Source organism: Python bivittatus, unplaced genomic scaffold (genome assembly GCF_059951505.1).
Source record: "Python bivittatus isolate LINGU-HERP-01145 unplaced genomic scaffold, Pbiv_v1 ctg000210_np1212, whole genome shotgun sequence".
Lineage (NCBI taxonomy): Eukaryota > Metazoa > Chordata > Lepidosauria > Squamata > Pythonidae > Python > Python bivittatus.
In genome coordinates, this window is record NW_028277053.1 from 11,374,060 (window position 1) to 11,396,217 (window position 22,158).

The 22,158-nt window shown below is 38.3% G+C and overlaps 2 protein-coding genes across 5 annotated transcripts; one reads left to right on the forward strand and one right to left on the reverse strand.

Moving 5' to 3' along the window:
• Positions 1-255: 255 nt before the first annotated feature.
• Positions 256-13,311, forward strand: MTRF1 (mitochondrial translation release factor 1). Of its 4 annotated transcripts, none has more exons than XM_007438870.3 (10): positions 256-377; positions 2,711-3,134; positions 4,445-4,536; positions 5,638-5,719; positions 5,915-6,022; positions 6,118-6,290; positions 7,176-7,293; positions 8,824-8,960; positions 11,867-11,965; positions 13,123-13,311. In XM_007438870.3, exons 2-10 carry the CDS (start codon positions 2,726-2,728, stop codon positions 13,231-13,233), a joined length of 1,329 nt encoding a protein of 442 aa, XP_007438932.2. In that variant the 5' UTR covers positions 256-377; positions 2,711-2,725; the 3' UTR covers positions 13,234-13,311. The 4 variants fall into 4 exon arrangements, with proteins under 4 accessions (XP_007438932.2, XP_025029356.2, XP_087995616.1 ...); XM_088139490.1 differs by lacking the exon at positions 256-377 and adding an exon at positions 3,533-3,844 and having other exon boundaries at positions 3,001-3,134; XM_025173589.2 differs by lacking the exon at positions 256-377 and adding an exon at positions 3,536-3,844 and having other exon boundaries at positions 3,008-3,134.
• A 1,028-nt stretch (positions 13,312-14,339) lies between these two features.
• LOC148216165 (p53-induced death domain-containing protein 1-like) lies at positions 14,340-18,662 on the reverse strand. The gene is made up of 4 exons (XM_088139582.1): positions 18,623-18,662; positions 17,866-17,928; positions 16,718-16,881; positions 14,340-14,649 (listed from the first exon to the last, which is right to left on the reverse strand). Exons 2-4 carry the CDS (start codon positions 17,884-17,886, stop codon positions 14,421-14,423), a joined length of 414 nt encoding a protein of 137 aa, XP_087995708.1. The 5' UTR covers positions 17,887-17,928; positions 18,623-18,662; the 3' UTR covers positions 14,340-14,420.
• Between the last annotated feature and the right edge of the window lie 3,496 nt (positions 18,663-22,158).

Below are 22,158 nucleotides of genomic sequence, written 5' to 3' on the forward strand. Positions count from 1 at the left end.
GAGAAACACTGATTCCCACCCATATTTACCACTGCAGGGAAAAGAGCCCTTTAAAAAAATGGAGATGCGTGGAAGATGGAGATTTAAGGAGGAGGACAGAACTGAACTGCAAAGCGCTGAGCCACCAAAGAAAGTAAAACAGGGTTTTTTTTGCAAAACGGGAAGTGCCTCTCCCCCTTCTTGAACCATACTGCTTTCCTACGTCTTTATTAGACTGCAGCCTGGCAGAGGTTAACTCGAGCCTCCCCAGTGGCATTCTGGGAGTTGTAGTTCACCACGAGAGGGCCGCTGGGAAATGTCGTTTTCTCCCACTTCCCGGCTAGCTCTTGTGCAAGCAAGTCTTGGCGCTGGAGGCGGGTCGGGCTGGCTGGCTTCAGGTACCGCCGTATTGTCTTTTGGACCGCATTCATGCCCGGTCTTTTGCATACTTCCCAGGAATGATTTTTTTGGGGGGTGGGGTGCGGGGATCCCCTAAATGTGCAATAAACCTTATGGAGCTCTGCGCTTAGCAATGCCGTATTGGTAGCTCGGGTCCTTCCAGAGGTGCCTTCCAGCTTTGAAAAAGTTTTTGCAACTTTCTCCAGTTCGTTTGCTGGAGCGGTGCTCAGAGGGGACCTGTTCAATTGCCTTAAAACTGGCAGATCTTTCACGCCGTTTGAAAACAAACCTTTGGAGGGGATGGGTGGGTGGGATCCCTTTCTTGATCAGCACGCGCGAGATCGAGTTGAACCGCTGTTTTGGGTTGTTTAATGCATAGGGTAGGTCCCCAGAGCATCCCGTATCACTTCTGGAGGGAGATATTGGTTTATATTCCCACCCATATTTAGCACTGCAGGGAAAAGAGCCCTGTAAAAAATGGGGATGCGTGGAAAAGACAGGGATGGAGATGTAATCTTATTTGTTTAATTATAACCACCTCTCTTGACAAAGGCTCCTGGAACTGCGTGTTTCGGGGGATCCAGTTGTTCCTTGCCTGGATCCGCTCACTTCAAGTATTTTCTCCCCCCGCAGGAACCATATGATTTTCAAGAGTCCCTTAGTGAACTTCCACGTCTGTTATGCTTCTCTTAAATGTTATTGCATTCAAAGTATTTTTTGTCTGTGTTTGTAAATTACATCAAGCGCTTCTGAGAACATAGCTGTGATTTAGAACCTTGAGCAGAACGATGGCCTGTTTTTCTGGGATTGTGTTAAATGACAAACCATTGTGATTGCTGTTAACCAGAAAGGCGTGTGCTAAGCACATAAGTAAGGAAGAAATACTGCTCAAATTACTAGAAGAACAGTTGCGGTTGTAGACATGAATTTAATTTTTAGATTTATACTCCGCTTTCCCTCTGGGAGCTCACAGCAGTTTAGAAAATACTTCTTCCTCCATATTTTCTCCCCCATAGGAACCATATGAGTTCAGCTGGATTTTCAAGAGTCCCTTAGTGAACTTCCACATCTGTTATGCTTCTCTTAAATGTTATTGCATTTAATGTATTTTTTGTCTGTGTTTGTAAATTACATCAAGCGCTTCTGAGAATATAGCTGTGATTTAGAGCCACATCCCAGCCACAGACTGAACCTTTTACACAGTGACTCAGTATTGGCATACCCTTGTTACATGCTCGTTCTAACATTAGTACTAATATTAATTCATACTAATATATTTGATAAAATGTGTGATTTGCTCCTTTGGCACTTCTGAATCAAATGCTTCTAGCTTTAGCTGAAAGATGCAACTTAAGAAGATGGAGGAAGCTAGAATTTGTTTTACTATGGGTCTACCACCTGTAGGAAACGTGTTGAAATTGCAATTATAACACATCAGCCTTTTGCTAAACTATAGATCTTGCAATTATTGCTTGAGAAAGATATTTCTTGGGGGGGGGGAAATGAAGACAGTGGTTCCTACAGTAGGCTTCATCATGTTAGGAAAGATTTTCATATCTTCTAGATGGTGTTTATATTTACAAATGGTTGGTTAGCAGTAGGTTTCTAATGTAAAAGCGTGAGAATCAAGAATATTTGCAAACAGCAGCACTTTCAGCTGATTATTTTCTGTGACCTTTCTATGTATAATCTGAAACTTGACCAATATACTCCAAAGGGAGTATTTACCAGATACATAGAAAATTACAGGATTCATCTTTCGTTACTCTGTATTGTTTTGATTAAAGCAGTGCTTCTTAAAGTGTGGTCAGGGGTCTGCACAATAAAAATTATTTGCCAGCCTATGTTGAAAAATAATTAAAATTCCATCAAACAATCGTGAGAAGCAGTAGAAGCAGTGAATGCATCAATTTTAATTTTTGATATGGTAAATATCGATAAATATAACCCATACAAACATAGGCTCTTTTGGGGTGCTCCATAATTTTTTAAATGTGGGAAGGGGTCCTGAGAGAAAAAAGTTTAAGAAACACTGGATTAAAGTTAATGTACCCTTAAATGAACTTGTCTCTTAGTACCTGTTGCCATGGAAGGAATTTTGGCATAAAACCACATAAATATGGCCAGCCAATCAAATCTTGAATTCCTATAAATATTAATATGCTGTCTCTTATGATTCCTGGGATAGTAAATGAGACTGGTGTTGCAGAATGAGTTACAAGTATAATATTTTTAACATAGGTTTTTAAACAGTGGAGAATAATACCAGTGCCTTTAAATATACTGTTGAAAGAAAAATGAGAAATTCTGTGATTTTATTTCTGTATTCCAGAAGGTTCAACCTGAGATGAAACCTCACCAAGCAACTCCTGTTTTTAGAGTATTATTTAACAAATGCTACAGGTATCACCAAAGGTGCCATCTTCCATTTCTTGCTAAAAAAAGTGCGTTTTTGGTGGAACTGAATATACTTCAGCACAGCTGTAGGTGGAAAACAGTCACATCTGTGAGGACCTTCCATTACAGCCCCACAGCTTTTAGAACACACTGGGACAATGACACTTTGCAAGCATATTTACAGACTTTGAACCAAGAATATGAAAAGATTGATTTGTTGCTAAATTCCTGCTCAGTGAATGAATTTAAGAGAAAGGACCTCAGCCAACGGCTTGCTGAACTATCACCATTTGTGAAGACATTCCAGGAAATACAAGAGGCTGAAAAACAAATTCAGGAATTGGAGAGAATGTGTACAGGTATGCTGTGTTATACAGAGCCCTCTTCTTCTGCCACTCTTTTTGGGGAACACCATCATTTCTTTGTTTCCATTACATCTAAGAGAACCATCACCAATGTCGCAGTTTCAGATGCTCTTCTCTTTTCAGTTTTCCTAGACACCTCAAATTTCTCTCACTTTCACTTACTTCTAAAGCTCCTGTATTCCTCCTTAAATGGTAAGGAGTAAGGCTCGAGATCATCCACAATGGTAGATGTGCAGGCATCTGTCCACCATCATGAGCCCTTATGGAGAGTGATGGTGTAAAAATATGGTAAATAAACAAATCTTGGGGTGTATTAAAAAAAGCAGTACTCTATTTTCTCACACTGTCAGCACTTTCACTGCTGGAATCTACAGCAATGTTCATTTTATTAGCAGGGTTATTTTGCACAAGTTTCTCAGGAAGTGCCTTTCTGAAGAATTTTTAGAGATTGTTCCACTGTTGTGCTTTTCCTCAACCCTGAGTAAAGTTCCAAAGCTGAAGATCACCAATGAGACTCACGTGTGACCCCACATCTTGCTGCAATGTCAACCATCTTACAAAGGAAGTAATGATGCAAATCAAAACATGATATTTCTTGCTGTTATATTCAGTAACCATTACAAAAGGCAGTCTGGATATTCTCTCCCTCAGAAGGAAGAAGATAAGGTGCTTGATAACAGATTGGAATAAGGAATAATTTTGTGGTGCGTAGTTATTGTCTCACTATTACTTCCCCTGCCTGTTTTTGTTAATCATCGACCTAAATGCCTTTTTAAAATTTCATCTGGTTGTTCTTATTATTATTTGTTAAATTTATATGCCACCCAACTCCCAGCAACTCTTGTAGCAGAAGTTACAGCACCAGCATTCTAAGAAACCTTAGAATGCTGCTGATATTCTCCATTTCATTTTTTTTCTGGTGAAATCTCTTTTTGAGTTCAACATCTTTGTAGTTTTCTGTACATTAACAGAGATGTGGCACTGCCTTCTTCTGGGGTATTTTTTAAACTTTTCAATGTAGCCTACTGTCTTGAATGGTCTTCCATTCAAGTGTTAACCTGGTCTGACCATGCATAGCTTTCGGGCTTAACACAAGGTTGCATTAATGTTATGTTGCATTAGATGTCTTTGGATGAGTCTGGATGAACATTTGTGGTTTAAGTCTTAGCTTTGCAAGAGGGAACATTGTGCATTTATAGCTCATATGTGTGAACAAAGAATGAAAGTGAAACAAAATGAGTCAAGTTAGAATCTGTCAAGCTGAACAGGACTGTGTTATCCTTTCTATTGCCATTTTATTACAGAGCTCACCAAATCAGAAGAACAACCACTGCTAGAACTTGCTGTAGAGGAGAAGGAAGGCATGAACCAGAAGATTAGAGCACTGTATCTGAAGGTGAGCAGGAGGCCGGATGCATCCAGCTGTTGTGGTCTCTGATGTCAAGAGTCTTGCGGATGTGAAACTGCTGATGGGAACTCATCCACTTCCCAAACAACACACTGCTTGGAGAGAAAACGTGGATGATTAGATTAAACCAGTTTCTCCATATCACATAGACTGTGATATAGTGTGTAACCAGTCTTTGTGTACTTGAAGTCTTCCATAAGGATAAGGACAACACATGCTGTCTTTTAAGACAGGGCAGAAGTTACCAAAAAGCCTCCTGAATTGAGGGAGGCTTCTTCGGCGAGAGGGTCACAACTGCATCCTTTGACGCAGTTAAACCTCCCTCAAAAAAGCATTGACAGTTTCCCTGATCCAGGTTGGTGAGAAGAAGGAGATGCAACCATTGCTAGGCACCTACTTTTGAGGGTATTAGAGTGGTTTGGCAAGGTCATTGCAGGGTATCTTAAAATCTCAGTGTTGTAGCTGATTGCTCAATAGTTAGCAAAGGCACACTATTCAAAGTATAGATCAGCTGATGTGTGAGAGACTCTACAGGTAATTGAGCTAAAGTATGGCTGGTGTGGGTCTTCTGGGCTGTGTGGCCGTGTTCTTGAAGTTTTGTTTCCTAACGTTTCGCCAGCACCTGTGACCGGCATCTTCAGAGAGCAGGAGCACAGACAGGAGCAGTTCTCTCTGTGCTCCTGCACTCTGAAGATGCCGGTCACAGGTGCTGGCGAAACATTAGGAAACAAAACTTCAAGAACATGGCCACACAGCCCGGAAGACCCACACCAGCCATTGTATGCCGGCCGTGAAAGCCTTCGACAATACATTGAGCTAAAGTATGTTCCTGGGCAGTATTTTCATGTGTTAAGTGAAGGGGTTCGCGGAAATAAACTTCATAGGACAAAGCTTATGAGAAACTCTGGGAATACCCAACACAAAATGTTTCTGCATTATGTTATAAATATGTGTGTTAATATGTACAAAATTCAGGTAAAAAGAAAATTTTGTTTTGTCTCACATGAATTGCAGCTTTGATGAATATTGCAAATGCTGTCTAAATGGACATACAAAATTATTGTCTACTAATTCATTTTTCTTTTTCAGCTTTGTGAGGAGATAACTCCAAGAGAAAAATATGATGAAAGTAGTGTCCTATTAGAAGTGACATCTGGCAGGACAACTGGAGGTCAGCAAAGATGTCAGATGTAAAAATTATTCCAAACTGAGTTCTTGGGTTTGTAGAACTGATTTATTGTGTTGTATTCCACATTTATCAGTTTTTTGTTTAGTTATATTGTCGTTAGTCCTGCTTGTTAGGATTGCATTAAAAATGTTGCTCATGCTGATAGTTCAGTAAATGTTACAGGTTTTTATGTTTCAGGTGATATTTGCCAGCAATTTACTAAAGAAGTCTTTGATATGTACCAGAATTATTCAGAATACAAACGCTGGACTTTTGAAATTATAAAGTACTGCCGAGCTGATTATGGTAGGAAAAACACCTCTTACAGCCTCCACACAGATGACTCCAAAGGTTGCCTCCCCTTTGCCCAAAATGAAACACCTTTGCTTTTTGTTTGCAAGGTGGGCTCCACCACGCTGCTGCCCGTATCTTGGGAAGCCATGTCTACAGGCATTTGAAGTTCGAAGGCGGTACTCACAGGGTGCAACGAATCCCTCAGACCGGCTTATCTTCGAGAATGCAGCGGATTCACACCGGCACCATGACAGTCATTGTCCTCCCTTTGTCTGAAGAGGTAGCTACTAGTTCACTGCTTTTAGTCCAGGGTCTCTCTCCTTCTGTTGAATGCCATGTGCAAGTTAGTTTCAAATAAACTATTTCCATGGGCATTACTCCATCTTGTAAGATGCTACAAGCATTTTCCACGTTTTAGAGGGAGGAAGTCCAATTATACCAATTGCTGGAGCTCCTTCTTTCCTCCTCCCTTAGTTGTCCTTCCTCCCTCTTTCCCTTCCTTTCCTCCCTTTCTCTACCCTTCCTTCCTTCCTACCTTACCTTACCTTACCTTACCTTACCTTACCTTACCTTACCCTACCCTACCTTACTCTTCCTTCTCTCCCTCCCTTTCTCCCTTCTCTTGTCCTCCATCTCCTTCCTTCCTTCCTTCCTTCCTTCCTTCCTTCCTTCCTTCCTTCCTTCCTTCCTTCCTTCCTTCCTTCCTTCCTTCCTTCCTTCCTTCCTTCCTTCCTTGTCTTGAATTGTTGTACAGCCAGACTTCTAACAGGTCACAACAATGTGCAACGTATAAAAAGTAAAACACCCCTCAAAATGTTATAAAATCATCATAAAATGATGAAAAGGCAATAGCAGTGAATACAAACAAACAGCCTGATGCCAGTTCTCACTCCTCTAATTCTGCTAGCAGGCAATTCCTTTGGGTTCTGTATTCTTCAACTAAGGATCCACGGAATCTAATAGTATCCTGACAGCTCTCCCTGATTATATCCCAATTAAAAGACAGTCTGAAAACATGACTTTATTGTAGTTGTTATACTTCGGAGTTGCTCTTCAGGTGCTCTTCGGGAGACTGCTTGTAGCTGGGGTCTGTCTCAGGGGGGAAACGCTATGCCTAAAACTTGTTTTACCTATAAAATTACACATCAAACTCCTATTTCTCAAGGTACAGATAAAAATCAACCCCAGTGATTTACGGATCGATACATTTCGAGCAAAAGGAGCTGGTGGACAGCATGTTAATAAAACAGAGAGCGCTGTTAGAGTTGTACACATCCCTACAGGTATCGGTGTTATATATTTTATCATTATTCCCTTATTCATATAAATGCATATAAATATTAGCCCAATCAGCTGCAAAACCTCCTGGTCAGAAACAGGATGGTGCTGCATTAGGGCTCAGCATTTACCTTAATGTAATACTGGTTTTTGGCAAGGAATCCCCCCCCCTTATTTTAATACTATGTGTTTGTTTTATGCTATGGAGGGAAAACTATTTTTTTTCCTAACCAATTTAGCTTTTAAACTTTCATTTTACACTGTGGTATGCTGAAGAACTTATATAGATTTTTGTTTTTATAACTTATAAACCAGGGGATGGACAATTCCCAAGTTCCTTTACCCTTGTTAAAGGCCAGCTTGATAGCTGCTGGCATTGGCATCTGGCACAAACAGGTGACACCAAAAATGTGTGTTGTGACAGTGCAAAACCTGGGCTTTCATACGGGCATCCCCATACTGGACTTTTCATAATTTTCTCCTTTTCTGCACTGTTGCACCTTTTTGCAAGCTGCATTGTGAACCTGAAAGCCAGTGGAAACTGCTTGTCAGCAGAATGAGATTTGTATTGACAGGCGTCATACTTACTCCAATGCTTTTCAGTTAATATACTGTGTAGGAGAGCAATGTAAAGCAAAGCCTTTTAGCTCTTCTCTCCTCCGAGTTATTCCATATTGTCTGTCTATATTTTAAGAAATTAAGTTTTTTTAAAAATGGAACTCCTTGGGGAGTCTGACTTAAAAAAAAACCCACGTGCATTTGAAGACAGAACTGGATAGGTGGCCTGAAATTCAGGATCTATTTCTCATCTATAAAACAATGCAGTTTGTAGAAAAGTGCCATAAGGGTGAAATGGTGCTTAACATCTTGAATGTATTTTTCTTTTCTGCTGTTTTCCCCTTCCAGCAATGATTTTCTTCCCAACAACCTACACAAACATATGTAGTCCTATTCAGAATTTGGGATGGAAATAGATCTGGAACTCTACTCATAAGGGTGAAAATGACATAGAAGAATTTAAATAATGAGGGCCTATGTGACTCATGCTTAGTACAGTGCAAATTATATTCTCCCTTTTTTATATAGGATCTTGCCATAATGGCCAAGAAAGGACAGTTTGTAATAGAGATAATATTCATAATATTATGGAATATTAATGTCCTAATCTCTGTTTACTATATTCTAATAGGCTATTTTTTTTTCTTTTACACCTGAAGGTTTTCTATGCTCCTTTACTTTCTTATCTGTTACTTACATAAAATTTTACCTTATCCTTTTCCCCCAAATATAAGAACAACATTTGTTGTGAGGCTTCTTTATATAAAAAAATCATTCTAGGGGAGAAGAATGGATTTTTAAGCCTAAAGTAAAAGATGCACAGACGACAGCCTAAACTTCACGCTGTTTATATACACTGTTCCTTGAAACAAGATTTTTGGGTGTTAATTAAACTGGGAGAGGTGTTCTTGTTAGCCTCGCTGGCTCGCAAAAGTTACTTTGCAGATGCCTGACGGATGTTTTCTCGCCTGTTGGAGGGATCAGTGTTGAATGCCAGCAGGATCGATCTCAGCTGATGAATAAGGAAACAGCGTTGCAGACCCTGAGAGAGAAGCTCTACCTTCAGAGTGTTATGAAAGAAATAAACGAACAACAGAGTACGAGAAGACTGCAGGTGGGATCATACTTCTTTTGCCTCTGAATCAGCGTTAGGGATGAGGACCCGCTTGCCTCTGTAGAAGAGGGAGATAAAGACCGCCATCCCTCAAAGACTACATGCTTTGCATAGCCCCTCCCAGCCTCGCGAGGTAGTCCAAACTAGAAGCACACCCAAGAATTCCAGCTCTTTGGTAAGACTACCTTAGCAGAATCTTGCAGGTCTGAAAGTACCCCTCCCATCCCTTGCTTTTACTCTCCCGAAAACTAGGGAGGGTCCCTTCTGAGTCGCTTTCCCCATCCCTCCTCCTCCAGACTCAAATTTTGTTTATCAGACTGTGGTCTAGGCTGCGGCTCTTCCTCCTGTCTCCTAAGGTCATTCCCACACACCATTACAGCCCCAACATTGCTGTTTTAAGGGGAGCACTGAAAAAGATTGGCTAAGCTCTTGCGTGGGAACTGAGCAATCATAGCTTGCCAGAGTTGACAGGATCTAACTGGTTGATCTGACTCATCATCACTGGGAAGCCGGTGGTGTTTTCCCATGTGCTCTAACCAGGAAGAACTTTCCTTCATGCGCAATAGTGGCTGATGTTCCTATTTCTTCCAAGAGATGCACAATACAGCCTCCATAAGGAACTGCAGGAATGATCTTGGAGAAACTCTGTTGTGATCATTACAAAAACATGATTTAAGCCCAGGACGGGAAGAAAACATTAGAAAGATGCTGACTCCACCTTAACTCCCTGGCATATACTGTAAGAGGGAAGGACAGAAAATGCTGTTAGGCCTTCGAGATTCTGTTACTATAGGCCAGTGTTTCTCAACCTTGGCCACTTTAAGATGAGTGGACTTCAACTCCAAACAATTAAAGGAGACACCTACCATGGCTGGCTGGGGAATTCTGGGAGTTGAAGTCCACTCATCTTAAAGTTGCTAAGGCTAAGAAACACTGCTATAGCTTGTTTCAATAAAGTAGAGTTCCTGTATTACTTGGGTAGTCTGTTTCCTAACTTGGCCTACCTCAAAGAGCCAACAGCCTCCCAAATCTTTAGCGTATAGCCCAGAGACCTCCAGAAGTGACCAAATTGTTAATGTGACAGCAGGCAAAATGATTCACTGCATGAGCAGAGACTGGATGTATAACTAAACTTTAATTCGGTGGAAATTGAATTTTGTTTTTGTCCTTTTAATTGAATAGTCATTTACCCAAGAAAGAGAAAGAACTAAAGAAAGAAACAATGTTAGAAGGACAAGCACACACACGAAAATAAACAAATGAAAGTAAAAGATGCTCTTAAGAAGAAAAGTCCAAAAGTTGCTCATGGTTTCCATATGTCGTAAGAGTTGACAAGATTATACCTGTTGCAATTAACGTAATGAATATATTATTATATTATTATTTATTTAAATTTGTTATGGCCACCAGTAGACTCTGAGCAGCTGACAAATTCTAAAAAAGCAGTAAAAACATTAAGAACATAAAACAACACAAGGCAGTCTGGGCTACAACAGCTGTAACAATAAGCAAAACACAAAGTACCCACAAACATCATAACCCCAGGACTGGGACCATGTAACTGGGCCCAAACGTGATAAAAGTGTGATTCTTGCCTCTGGATGTTCATTGTTTTAAGTTTATCAGTATTTTTTTTTCCTAATAAAGCAGTTGAAAAAGCTTTTTGAATCCACAGATCAGTTGTTAAATTTTCAAGAAATTTCCACCGTGGAGCAATACCTGTTTTGCTGTCAAAACTATATAGACAATCAGCTCCTTATTTTTGAGTGGAGCATTGGATTGTATCCAGTTCAATTCAACCAGCCTAGCTCTGTGAAACAGGTGACTCTTGGTTTTGAAATAATGCTAATTTTGCATGTCCATACTGGACAGATGATAAAATATCCCTTCCATATCCCTTCCAACATTTTGAAGAGACATTGCATAGTATATATGCTAATCTAGCAGGAGTTAAATGCTGCCCACGTATCACCTTCAACCCAAGCGTCCCTTAAGCCAGAAACAGGATCCCCTATTTCCATGTACAATAACTACTTACTTCTTTATTGCCAACTCATACTTAATGCTTCTGCTTTCTGTTGTTGCCACGACAACAAGGTGGGTTGGGCTGAGAGAGATTGACTGGCCCAAAGTTACCATTATAGATCTTTCGTGTCATTCCTTTTGATTGTGCCAACTCAAAGGAATAGACTCTAAGTCAAGCCTAAGCAGAACATTATTAAGTGCAGCCTGTAGTTAATTCTGTGCCAACTTTGGGATGTTGATAGAGTTCAGGACTTCCCAGCCTACGTAGCCTGGAATGACGTTATATACACATGTATGTTTGCATGACTACCCCACTGCTGTTAAGCTTTTGTTGCCCTACTGTGGTTTTAGTTTAGATTTATTTTTGTTTGTACACTGGTATTGGACTTCAACAATAAAGATTCATAAAAGATTTGTTCACTAGATACCTCTCTGAATATAGAAAAACATCCAATGTGATTTTTGAAAATTCACTGAGGGACCTCTGACCTCCGCAGACCCATTAAGTCACAGTAGCAAATGCCCAGCTGGTCTTGTGCATTCTTCTTCTTGGTCATAAGACAGATGAAAAACCATTCCTCATTTGGGCTCCTTGCAACCCAGCAAAAATCTGTTTCCTGTGCTAAAATGTAAGGTTGTTATAAGAAATTAAAAACAGCAAAGTGCATGTTATAATACACTGTAAACAAGCATTTTAAGTCTTCTGTTAATTGTGTGTTGGTATAGATCTACATAACACTTTGCCTACAGTAAAAACAAAACATTCTCAGTGTAGGTTTGAACATTCCTACTGTATGTGTATTGCACAGTGGTGTTTCTTCTTTTAACTTATACTGTTTTTAAAATAGTGAAATGAAGTGTAACAATATCTTCTTTCACAGTTAGGGACAAGAGCCCAATCGGAGAGGATTCGCACATATAACTTCAACCAAGATAGAGTGACTGACCATAGGATTTCCTATGAAGTCCGTGATATCAAGGTATCTATTCTAAGCCAGATGGGCAGATTTCTGGCAGCTCCAAGGACCATAGAAGGTGCAATGATGATGTGCTGAAGGGCCAACTTTGAATATATTACCCCTTTTTCAGTTTTTTTGGGGTGTTTTTAAAGATGGTCTTATTTCAGAAGCTAACCAAGAACAATTGCACTGCTGAACATTTGCATTGTGCCACTGATACTCAGTGGCAAAACTATAGAGGGCTCTGAAGCCATAAAACCCAATGTGAGAGATGGGTTGATAGCTGCTTTTCTAAGATGATGACAATATGGGGCTGTCTTACTGGGAAGACTTGTTTGCCCAGTATTCCTTTTCTGATTCTTTTTTCTGTCCAGTTTTCCTTTTCTAATCAACCGAGAAGAGACTCAATTTTTTTTCTTTAAATCAAAGCTATGAAGTGACCTCTTTTAAAACGGAAGCTTCTACAGCTTCAGCTTTACCATTAAGCTATAACTGTGCCCCTTTATCATGTCATCAAAATCAAAATAATGTATTTATATTGTAAACTAGGTTTTTTTCAGAAGAAGGGCTTTGTATTTTGTGTGAACACAGCACTTCTGCTATTCCTTAAAATAGCTCATCTTTTTCAAGCTTCCAGTGGGCCTGAAAAAATGATGCAGCTGCTTTAAAGAATCCATCCATTAGAGTTATTTTGACTCGTAAGTGCAGAAGCCTGAAAAGAGAAGGCTGCTCTGTGAATAACAGAGAGGTACTGTCTTTTGGCTTGCATGAGATCTGAAGTGTTATGCTAATAATTGACCCCCAGGAGGCAGCCAATGACTGGTTTTGCAGTTGTGGGCTACCTTCTAGTGGTCAGTTAGTGACATAATGTTACAAGAATGTAGATGTGGGTTGTTCCCCCCAATCCACCAAGTTTTGGCAGCGGGAGGTGGATTTGTAACCTCACATAGGAGGGAAGGTCACTGTAACATCTCAATTTTTCTAACAAGTTAAAAAAGAAAGGTGTACTGCATTATAGATGTACACCATGAGATCTGAAGTACTTCTGAATCATTTCAAAGCCCTCTAGACAAGTAGAGTGTTGTGCTGGCCAGATCTGTACTGATAAAGATAAACAAAGGTTACTTTGATCCTCTCTGTCCACAGTAACTTATTCAAATTTTTGCTTTGTTTGGTAGGAATTTTTAAATGGTAAAGAACATCTGGATAATCTAATCAGCAGACTGTTGGAGGCTTCACAGATGAAACTTCTGACTGAGCATTTGGAAAACAATTTAAAATCTCTATAAGCAGGCTCCTGAATTGATGAATGTACTTTAGAAAACCCTTTTATTGTGTTTGTAAAATTAAAGAGAACCATCTAAGAAGCACTAGTATCTTTGTTTGATTTCATATTTGGTTAACATGGTCTGTGGTTCCACAAGCATTTTCCAAAGAAATAGTCTACATTTTTTCCCACTATATACAAAGTGAGTACATAACTTAGTAGAATTTCACAGAGAAGTAGTTTCTTTAGTATCCAGTTCTGGCTTGGTGATTGGTCTATCAAAGTGGGATGAATAGATTAATAAGCGAGTAAATTAAAAGAAATCAGTAGTCTATGAAGGTTGCTGATGAATGTAACTCTTATAGGGACATATTCTCTAGAGAAAAAAAGTAGTATTTGAAGTCATTTTCCAGGATATATTCTGCAAAGTGCACAGACAAAACAAAGAAAGGAAAACACAGGGGTATTCACAATGGCCGTAAGAAAAATTCCAGCAAATATATTGAGACAACACTCAAAATAGATTAATCAAAGACCACACAAAGGGTGTAGATGTTCACTGCATGAATATGATAAGGGAAACGAATTGATGAAAATGGGGAGCACGTAGAGAGAAAGAAAAATAAATGCTAATTTGATACTGAAAACTGGTGGTTATTTCAAGTTGGTTCTAAGTAGAGATGGTTCTGGACAGAGTTTGCAGCCTTTCACCTGGGCTCCACCTGTGGCTGTGGCGGATTCAGATTGTCTCAAGGATGCAGAGGGTAGACCAAGCCAAAATGCGGAGTAATCACACATAAGCAAGCACATTCTAGTTTTTCAACTCTTTTGATTTCAGTGTGCTTTTATTCTTTTAAGATTAAAAGTCACAAAAGGACGATTATATTAAATCTATTAAAATGTATTAAATCTATTAGAAAGCTTACAGCATTTCCCAACCAGAACATATAATTAATAGGATTTTATTTTAAATTACTTTGCTGTTTTGTTTTTTTTTTAAACTTCATTTCAGACATCCTGGATCCAAAATTTTAAAGTTTCAAAATCAAACAGTAGTTGATAGTATAGAAGGGCCCAGACTACAGTGTAGGAAACTGATTTCACTCCATTGCAATCTTGTTCTACACTCAGCATATGTTCTGCTCTTAACTTCAAGAGTACTGCTAAGTTCAGCTTTGCTCTTGATTTGTGGGTTTGGAGCCTCCTAGTTTACCCGTGAGTAAGCTGGTTAATTTTCTTAAGCCCTTCTTTGTTGTTAATAGTCTTATACACTGTAATGAGAAAAGGAAAGGCAGAAGGCAGTTCCACCTTATTACTCAACTTCTGATGGCCCCAGTGAAGACAACGAAGCTTATCAGCCAAATCTTTTCTCCCTGACCTTTCCAAAGCCTCTTGAAGCAGCTTTGTCTTGTTCGGTTTCTCCCATGATCTTTCATACCTGGAAGTGAATGGACAACAGAGAGAGATTCAAGGTAGTTGTAGAAGGAAACAATCAATTCAATAGAGCTTTAAAAAAATGCATGCAGTTCTCAGGGCCCAGTTTTGGGGACTTCAAACTGCCTGCAACATCTCCCTACCAATATTTCAATTAACTGACTTTGAAAAAGGTTGCATTTCCCACATCAAAAGTTATGTACATTAAAAATAGTATCTGTCTTTAAAATTAGTATAAATGTAGGGTGTATATTTAAAACCATGATTTAGATATATATGCAACTGAAATCCCATTTTAGTGGACTAATTGGAAGAAATTTCCATTGTTGAAGGAAGTCTGTTGAATTAGAAAGAACATCATGGGGATTTATGTCATTTTTGTATGATGGGGTAGTCACAAAAATTACATCATTTGTGATAAATCATCTCATTTGCACGATCACCTTATGCAAATGTCCTTTACATAATGTTACTTAAATAATGCAAAGCACAGCAGAAATTTGGTCCTGCTGTCTGCATAAACATTGCATTACACTGAAGTCTGGTAAAAAGATGTTTCACTGAATAATGAAAATATTAGATACACTTAATACAGTTTCAAAAATACTTTCCCTCTTCCAAAAGGGGGAAAAATCAGAAACTCCTGGCCTTACCTACCCAGCATTCCTACTTCTCCAGCTGAAGCTTTTATCTCCCCAAAATTTAAGCATCAGCCCCAGGCTTCAAAGGTTTCTGAACTCTGCCTTGGGGACTTTGTAATTTAATCTTCAAACAGTGTTGACTAGTTTAGAGTAGCGATGCATCAGTCTTGTCTCTTTGTAGTTGTGCATCACCTTTGCCTGTTCTTAGTATGGCCAGATCTGGTGGTTATCACCTTGCATCAGTTACATCCCAATTAGTAACGTGAGTCCATTCTTGGAAAGCATTTTAGGGATGTCTGTGCAGAACGCTACTTATGAAAGCCTACCTAGATCTAAGAGTTTGGATTGCCTACGTCTTCTATTATATCCAATATACTGAATGCTGGATTTCTACAGTTCAATTCAGTGCAGCTCTGTTTTCAAACAGCTTGGGAAGACTGTCTTCTCCCAGATGAATCTGACTCTTCTTTAAAAATCACTGGAAGCAGCCTTCTTGCATGCGCCATTGGCTTTGGCGATATGGCAGGAGATTAGGGACCCTTTTGCACACTAACACCCATCATTCAACTGTCTGGATATTCAGTCTGAAGACTTGTTTTTCTCAACAAGTCTTTGATCCTTTTGCTGTTCAAGTTATTTTCTCTTAGTTCCGCATGTTTGAGTTCACATTTATGCTTTAGGTCCTCAGCTACTTCTTTGATAGTAAATCAATCTTGAAAAGTTGTAGCCTGGTTTTACATTTAAAAAACAATAACATTTTTTTTAGTCCTCTGATTTTACCAGCTTGTCTCAGGAATAGAAAATAGCCTGATGAAACATTCCAGACGTGGAAAGCTTGACCTGACCAAAGAAATTAGCACCAGAAGAGATGTTGCCACTTTTATGTAGAGGAATAGAGTGATGTATGATTTTGAACATGGAAGAATGTTCCTTGCACATCCAACTTAGGAGTATAGCAGGTCATCATTATTATGAGTCCGTTCTCTGTATTTTTTGCCAGTTATCTTGAGGAAGGAACCATGGGGTCTTTTAAGTTTCTTCTAAGTTAAGGAAAGAATTATGCTTGAGGTGTAATTATTTTCAGAAAGGTAGCCTTAAGTCTGCTGTAGCTACAAGAAATAATTTATGGTGCCCTAAAGGTTAACATTGCATATTCTTGTTTTATAATCACAACTGTTGGTGAATGGCTACTGTCAGGAATGTAGGTATCCTTATCAATATTCACACCATCTACATTTCATGACCTATCACCACCACCCATCCATTCATCCTTGGGTCATGATAATTCTAGATGAGTTTGAAGACTATATATATATATATATATATATATATATATATACAGTATTATACCATAATACATTTGTTCGCTTTCACAGCGCCAAAGACTCTTTACACTGGATAGGTTTATATACTTTGTCAGGATTACCTTACCAGTGTTCCAGCATTTTCTGGGCTTGACTCTTCTTATCTGTGGTGAGGACATGGATCTGGCTTATTTCAGCACGACTGAATCCCAGTTCATAGGCCACCATTGGCCACTCAAAACCCAGTTGCTTACCAAGATCTCTGATTGACTGGAGATTGATAACAGCATCCTAGTAAATAATATACATTGGTAGAACATGGTCAAGTACTTGACAGAGTCAAAAGGGTGTTAAAATCAGAGTTGCACTTCCTTTATTCCCCACAACTCCACTCTGTTAGAGGCTGGAATGACATAATGTATTCCTATAAAGTCTTTTCCTAAAGTGGAGTTTCATCCTGACTAAATAAGGGATGGAAGCAAAGAGAGAATTCATCTGGAAATCATGCTCCCCCTTGACTTTTTCATTTATACCCCCCCTCATTACAGCAAATATGTAACTTTACAGACAAACCTACCATAATAGCAGCGATATGAAGAATCAAAACCATTCCCTACTTTTTACATTTAGATCAGTGTTTTTCAAACTTGGCAATGTTAAGATGTGTGGACTTCAACTCCCAGAATTCTCCAGCCAGTGCTGGCTGGGGAATTCTGGGAATTAAGTCTACACATCTTAAAGTTGTCATGTTTGAAAAACACTGGTTTAGATGAATTGCTTTCTCTTCACCTTACCTCCTTTTTTAAAAAAAAAATTTCATCCAGAATTTGAATATAACATTGAAAAACTGCTCCAGGTTCCATCAAAGTATTTGTGCAATCTTATTCTCATTAACACTGACATTTAAATCATAACTAATACTGATATTTTACTTTTCTTTCTTTCTTCCTTTTTTTGTATCCTTAATGGTTTAAGTTATCTAAACATTAGAATGTTAATAATCTTTAATCAACACTGTATAAATGCCACTGTATCGAAACAATATAAAGCATTATGCTGCTGAAAGGATTAGTGAAAATCTGAGTGAAAGACCTGCAAGATTTACATGAATACAAGACTCTATTATTTTGATGGCACCATGGTGGCATTTGCCAGACATGCATTCCATTCAAAACTCAAGCAGGACATTCAGAACCTTGGTCTCAGGCTTACGATAATTAGAATCGTGTGAGTCCAAAGAAGGGTTCTGACAAAATAAAGAAATCTATTGCTTACCTCTTGGGCTTTATTTGGCATTCTGGTTCAGGATCCACAGGGTGCTTTGTTTCAGGAGGAAAGCTGACAGGATGGAAATAAAGATTTTTTTTTCTATTAAAACTTTGTGGCATGTATCATCCTATGCCATAATTTTTATCAGTCATCAGAAGGAGTCTGGTAGCACTTTTTAAAAAATTATTTTATTAAAAGGCATGAAAGTGTCTGCCTTTTAATAAAATGGGTTAGGCTATAAAGGTGCTACTGTTTCTTGATTTTTTGATATCATAGACAAACCCAGCTCTCCTCTGTCTGCAATGAGAAACACAGAGTTTTAAATCAGTAATGTCCTACGAATTACGTTTGGTGTCGAAGCTGAATAAGTTGGTCCCAACTATTTTGATAATCCTTGTATTAAAAATGACAATTCTTTAAATACTGGTTGACTGTTCATTCATTGTTTACCAATGAAAAACAGTATAAGAGAATGAATCATAGCTTATGGTTTTATTGTAGGTACTCCCACTCTTAAATATGCTTAAAGGCAGTCAATTGAATTCAACATAATGGATCTTCTGGTGGGAGCACGCAGGGCTGAACCCTGCCTAGCTCTGGGGAAGCAATTACCTTCGATTAAAAGATACCTTTTGGAATTCTGAGGACCCAACTCTGCAAATATTTCTAAAGACAAACATAGACATGAGCCCACCACATCATTAAAATGGTAAATAATAGAACTACTCTCTTCCTGCAACAGTCAACAAAGTTTCTTCCTTACTTATCTTACTGTTTTTTTTAATCCTATAGTTGCTTTTCTTCTTCTTCAATTTCAAATATCTCTCAGGTGCCTGTGCAAAAGTCAGAGCTTTGAGAAACATCTAGAGAAAACTGATTTATGTTAGGACAATTATTTGAATATATCCAAGTGTTGCTAGACACTAACTACAACAAAACTAATGTTAATTTTTAACATGCTTTAAGCTATTTGTTACCCATGACTGAGTACATCTGAAAACTTTATTTCCTAGTAACTGTTGTATAATACTACATTTTGTTCCAGTCAAGGAGAACATACATTTCCAGAATGTCCAATACATTCTTGAAATGAAGGTCACCCAGTTGAACTGTGTATTTTATACAAAAACTATATAAACAAGGTAACTTTGGATCTTCTTATTTGTGGCAACGTTAGTGACAGTGTTAAATTAGAGATAACTCTCTACTGCTTTTGAGTCATAATCCCTGAACTGATTTTGATTTAAAAGCCAAGTATATTGCAATTCTATATTTTTTCTACTTTTGTTATCAATATTCTAAAAGGACATCAGCTATTTTCAAATTTAACATCATGGATCTTCTGGTGGGACCATGCAGTGTGAAAGTTAGGAATGGAAAACCCAAGTAGATAAAGAGATTTGCTGAGAATATAATTTTTTATTAGAGATTTTAATTACAGTAATAAAAAATAATACAAACTAAATGCAGAGAAAGTAAAGTAAAAAGCAAGTAAAAAGTGCAAAGAAGGAAGAAATAAAGAAAAGAAAAAGGAAAGAGTAAATAAAGAAAAGGAAAAGGAATGAGAAGTGACTCCCAATGGCTCCTCACCCCTGTAAGGTTACAAACAGGTATCTCTTCTTCCCATAACCCATCCCTTATCGATAAGCAAATCCATAAGACATCAACTTTTCAATCCTGGTGTCAACAAAAAGTCTGTAAAGCGTTGCCAGAATTTCACAAAAACATTTATTTCAACCTTGATTAAATAAACCAACTTTATATTCCTTCCTTTTTACCTCTGAAAATCTTAATCTTTAGTTCATTCAAATATTGTCGTAGGTTTTGATCTCTCATCAATTCTTCTTTGTCCCATTGTACACGCCACTTGCATATCTACTTTAAATACCTTCTCTATCTTGTAATCCATCCTTGTACTTTATCCAATATTTCTGATTCCATTATTTCTGCATCAAGCAAGATTTGTTTCACATCTGCAATTCCTTCATTAACGAGCTTTAAACATAGTCTGTCCATACAGGCAGAGATCATTATTGATATTGTTGATATTGTGGCTACTAATTTCTGGCCCCATTCTTTGAAGATCTCCTTTAATATTTCAGATGTTATCGTGCTTTGTATCTTTTTGAAAATCCCAGTTCAAATCAAAACCAAAGGCAATTTTTTTTTTCTTTTGGCCTGGAATCTTTAGTCCCCACTAGCGTCCAACTTAAATCATAAAGTCTCTCTTCTCAAAATTCTGAATTACACTGACCAACAAATTGTGAAATGAGCAAACCCATAATTTTACTTGTTGTGATGTGCTATCCTGGTCATGTCTGAACCCAGCAACTTTAACTGGTAATGGGATTGTTTGAGTTTACTTTTGAAGGTGTCAGCCTGCAATCCAAAAGCATGCTCAATTCATCAGATTTGCTGATCCTTTCCATACATTCAGCTTCTTTGTCTATCATATATATTATCCATTTCTATAAGGTACGTATATTTAATCCTTGAGAATACCATACGAATTGCCAGTTTGAAATGTTAAGTATTTTAAACTGTAGACTACATTCAAAGTGAAAGTGTGTAATTCCTAGCAACCAGCTTCGTAAAACTGATATAATCATTATATTCTAGAGGAAAGTGTAATTTTTAGGTTTAAAGAGGGTACCACAGAGAAACAAATATGCTTTTTTTCAAAATGTCTTACATTTGGTAATTGGTGTCTGGCAATTTCCAGCTGATTGACTTGTTTGAAAAGTCGTATTTAACATCTTTATTTACAAAACAACTGTCACAGTCCAATCCAAAAATATTTTACAGCTTTGGAAAATAAAATTAAAAGTGTTTTAGAGTATTGTACAATAACTGATAGTGGCAGATTTGAGCTAAATATTTACAGTCCAGATTTTAAAAAGTTGAAAATACTACTAAGCACATAACTGGTTTTTTTTCAGAGCTTGGCTGTACAGGGAGATTTCAACGTTCAGTGGATTGTAGTGAAACAAACAGAAAAACGAAGGTTGGAGTGAGAAGGAGATTGTAATTGGAACAGAGTGGATTTTTGCTTTGGTCTTATATGTATTTGTATGCCTTTTTTTTTTTTTAGGTGCTTTCAGGTCAGTGTTGACTCCTAGTGACTGCCTGGACTAGTTCCTGCAGTTTTCTTGCAAGGTTTTTCAGAAGCGATTTGCTGTTGCCTCATCTTCTTCTTATGGCTGAGAGAGAGAGACTGGCCCAAGGTCACCCAGCTGGCTTCGTGCCTAAGGTGGGGCTAGAACTCACAGGCTCCTGGCTTCTAGACTCACATCCTTAATCATTACACCAAACTGGCTCTCTTACAGGCAAATATGAGCAAATATTTCATAAAAGTCTATTCTTATTGGTAGTTCTGAAAATGACAATTAAAAGAGCTGAACGCCTTTGTAAGAGAAAAAAAATAGCAAGAGCAGACATAGCCAACCTTCAGGCAGTTTTTTCCCTAAATCTTTTCTTTAACACTCTTTTTCTTTAAAACAGCAGGACACAATTAAAATAACCCGGAGCTTGAAAGTACTGTCTATCTTAACAGTCAAGGAGAACAATATATTTTGGGTCTGAATCCTGTGGCAGCAGCACAATTAAGGCAGAGGGGCAGAACTCAAGAGTATGCAAATACCAGCACAGAAAGTATGTGGGTGATCCTTTATGAGTACAGGAACAGAGCAAGAAAGCAGTCCCAGGAGAGAAGATTTCTTCAGAAATCATTCCTGCATTAGAATTCAAAGACATGCAACAAAGAAAATGTTAAAAATCTTTTCTTAGTCCTAATAAAACTTAGTTCAAGTCATCTGTAGGGTGGAGGGGAGAGGGAGGGAGGGAGAAGAGGATGTATTTCTAAATGGAAGCCCTCGCTCAGGGTTGCGCCCAAAACATTTAAAACCAATGAACAAAAACTGTTAACTGCATTTAAACTGTGGTAAACGTTAGAGCTGTGTGAAAGCCTTGAAAGAGGGATTTGGCAAAAATGTTAGTGTAAATGAAGCCCCCCCCTTTTAAAGCATTAAAGCAGCTGTGGCCCAGGAACACACCTGGCCCAGCCCAACTCACCATACTGAAAACCTGTTTCTTTCAAGCAGTAAAGCTTTCTGATGTTGTCCATAAATACTAATTTCTGCCAAGGCGACTAAAAACAGAATTGATCCTTATTGCTGGATTAGTTTCTGCAACTCCATAAGGAATGAAGAGCTACAGTTTCCCATTCACTGTCTTTTTAAAGTTTATTCTAGCAGAGTGATGGCGAACCTTTTGGGCTCGGTGTGTCAAACATCTGGAAAA